The sequence below is a fragment of the Bactrocera latifrons genome, unplaced genomic scaffold (assembly GCF_001853355.1).
Source record: "Bactrocera latifrons isolate USDA-ARS-PBARC rearing strain unplaced genomic scaffold, ASM185335v1 scaffold_73, whole genome shotgun sequence".
In the NCBI taxonomy this organism is placed as follows: domain Eukaryota; kingdom Metazoa; phylum Arthropoda; class Insecta; order Diptera; family Tephritidae; genus Bactrocera; species Bactrocera latifrons.
In genome coordinates this window covers 462,017-465,002 of record NW_017537412.1, presented here as the reverse complement: position 1 = coordinate 465,002, position 2,986 = coordinate 462,017, and the positions used below count along the sequence as shown (strand labels likewise).

The 2,986-nt window shown below is 31.9% G+C and overlaps 1 protein-coding gene across 1 annotated transcript; it reads left to right on the top strand.

Annotated features, from left to right (window-relative positions):
• Window positions 1–1,448: 1,448 nt before the first annotated feature.
• LOC108976100 (potassium voltage-gated channel protein Shaker-like) lies at window positions 1,449–1,886 on the top strand. Its single transcript, XM_018945012.1, has 2 exons — window positions 1,449–1,506; window positions 1,633–1,886. The coding sequence occupies exons 1-2, from the start codon at window positions 1,449–1,451 to the stop codon at window positions 1,884–1,886; spliced, it is 312 nt and encodes a 103-aa protein (XP_018800557.1).
• Window positions 1,887–2,986: the final 1,100 nt, after the last annotated feature.

Sequence of the window (2,986 nt, the reverse complement as noted above, 5' to 3'; positions counted from 1 at the left end):
TTTTTTTTTTTTTTTTTATATTTTCGTATATATATTTTTTAATTTTGTGGCAAAACCAAATATTTCTTTGTTAGAATTTCTTCCTTACTGACTATACTATATATTTGCATGTTATGATTCGGTAATTTGCGTGCAATTTTCTTATTACTTAACGGAAGCGTATTCAAGAGAGTTAAGCACGTTGCGTATTTTTATGCACTAACAAAACAAACAGTAACTGTAATAATAATAATTAAAAAAAAAAAGTTTTTAAATAAATACAACAACAACAGCTGCTGAGATGGCCAACAAGCGCTACACTAAATTTTAGTTAACCCTTAAATAAACGCAAAATTTGTATGTAAGTTTTAACAATTTTTAAAATACTCGTATATCTGAAAAAAAAACGATAATTTCTTTGTAGCCACATTAGCATTCTACTTTAACCCAGAAAACTCACACAACATACCTATTTAATAAACAATTGATATTGAACTCACCTAACCTCGAAAAGTATATATTGTATGCGCTCATACTCATTTTAATTGTTGTTGAAAGTCCCATCTGTCGCGCTCTCCGCCACCTGCCACTCATATAAATAGTACAGAAATTTACCTATGCGGTTTTACCGTTATCGCTCGTGTTAACTATATGCATTTCCGAAGTAGTGCCAACTCATCAACTTACTCAAATATACATAGACATCAATACTCAATCTAAAACATGCTCATTCCCGACATCTACAAAACTCGTCGTACTCATTTATCATACGCTTAAATCGTAAATATACTCATATGGTATTCATTAGTATACTCATTTGTCGTTCTGCTTCACTCTAACTACTTATCTCTCGCTCTCTTTCTCTACCATCTACCTACAACACTCTATATTGAAACACATTCTATCTCATTCCCATTATCATAACCCCAAACCATTTTAGTAAACGTAAAAGTTCGTAGTATCTCACTTGCTCACGTGTTATTAGCGTAAAATTCATTTTGCTTTAATAGTTACTCTTCTAAGTTACGAAAAATCAGTGTCTAAAAACTTTACTCTCAATTTAGCGTATTGTACTATGCAATAGCCTTTCTCTACTTAAACTAAAAGAGCCAATTTGAGATTCTAATATAAATTTTGCTCTCTCAACCTCTTCCAATAAAAAACAAAATATATAACAAAATATATAAATAATAATAAAATATATAAATAAATAATAAAATATAAAATTAATAAACTAAAAAATTATTACCTAAATAATAATATAAAAAACACCATTGAAATGAAAAACAATCGAAAATTTTACCCTCAACGCCACTCCACTCAACTCCAAAAATAGTCCCGTCGGGTTCTGGGGCAAAATTGTTGGTTCGCTGTGTGTGATCGCTGGTGTATTGACCATCGCACTGCCCGTCCCTGTAATCGTCAGCAATTTCAATTACTTCTATCATCGCGAAACCGATCAGGAAGAAATGCAGAGTCAAAATTTCAATCACGTCACAAGTTGTTCATATTTACCTGGTGCATTGGGTGAGTCCTATTGACAATTATATTAACAATAAAATCTTGTTGAACCCCATACATATATTAAGTTAATGTTTTTGTTCTCCTAATCCATAAATATTTGTAATTCTCATCCACCTTATGCGCTTGCAGGCCAACATATGAAGAAGTCTTCTATGTCCGAATCATCATCTGATATAATGGATTTAGATGATGGCATCGATGCTACATCAGGTTTGACTGATCATCCTGACCGACATTTAGCTCCATTTTTGCGAGCACAGCAATCATTCGAAAAGCAACAATTACAATTGCAACAACAACAGAATGGCTTGCGTGGCCAAACAAATACACTGCAACTGCGTCACAATAGTGCCATGGCCGTCAGCATTGAAACTGACGTCTGACTACTGGGTAAGTGCAAATATTGCAAACATTTATGTGATACAAAACGCTTACACTCACACATAAAAACATATCATACATATTAGTCATAAAAAAATTGTGGCCGTAGATCTAGCTATTTTATAAAAACAAATATAGTTTTTAAGATTTCGAAGTTTGGCAACATCAAGTACTCTCGACGACATCAGGAATCTTAAATAATAATAGTTTTTCACTTAAAATTTTGACCGAAAATCCAGTATTCTCCAATATTAACGATTTTTCCAATAATCATCTGAAAATTTTTCGCCAAACATGCTCAAGTGGGTTTAATTTTAAACCGGAATCTTATATAAAAACATATACAAGCTTGGATGCAGGAGGTTATTTCCCCACTCTTCTTAAATCACTCACCTAGAAACTTTAGGAAAATGTATATAGCTATGTATGTGCAGGTATTCGATATATTATCCGCATTTAATTTTCTCGGTAGTCCATTCTCTCTGTTTTCTGAATGTATTCAATGAAACAACATCTACAGTACTTGTCCAATCAATTACGAACGAGAGCAAAAATTTAAAGCTTTTAAAGGGCGACAAAATATTGATATAATTCAATACAAAAATATTATAACTTAAGTTTAATTTTTCCAAAATACGCCAAATATTTATGTTTTTATTAATGATTAAAGTTAGAACTCTGCATATTTTTTTCTTCGTTCGTAATTTATTGGACAAGTACTGTATATGAAAGTCCATAAAAGAAATCCGCACCCTGAAACGATGGTACTCACTTGTTGTAGAAAGAAATTCGACGTTCTATTCCGTAAAACATGTTTGCAGAGTATGTAATCCCTTTAAGATCTTCGGGCCGGGAAGGAATTGTCCCAAATCCCTTTGTTGCTATCCTTCACCACTTACATGTATTGGAAGTCTACACGTGAAGACAAAGCACACAAAAAAATAAAATTTTTAAAAGCTACATGAAATCAGATTCCCCTTAATAAGTAATAATCACACTACCGATCAACTCGAGATCGCTTAACTTCTATAAAATAATATTTGAAATTTTGAAAAATTGTTTTTTTTTTTTTTTTTTGTAGTGAAAGAAGATTTTAATGGAT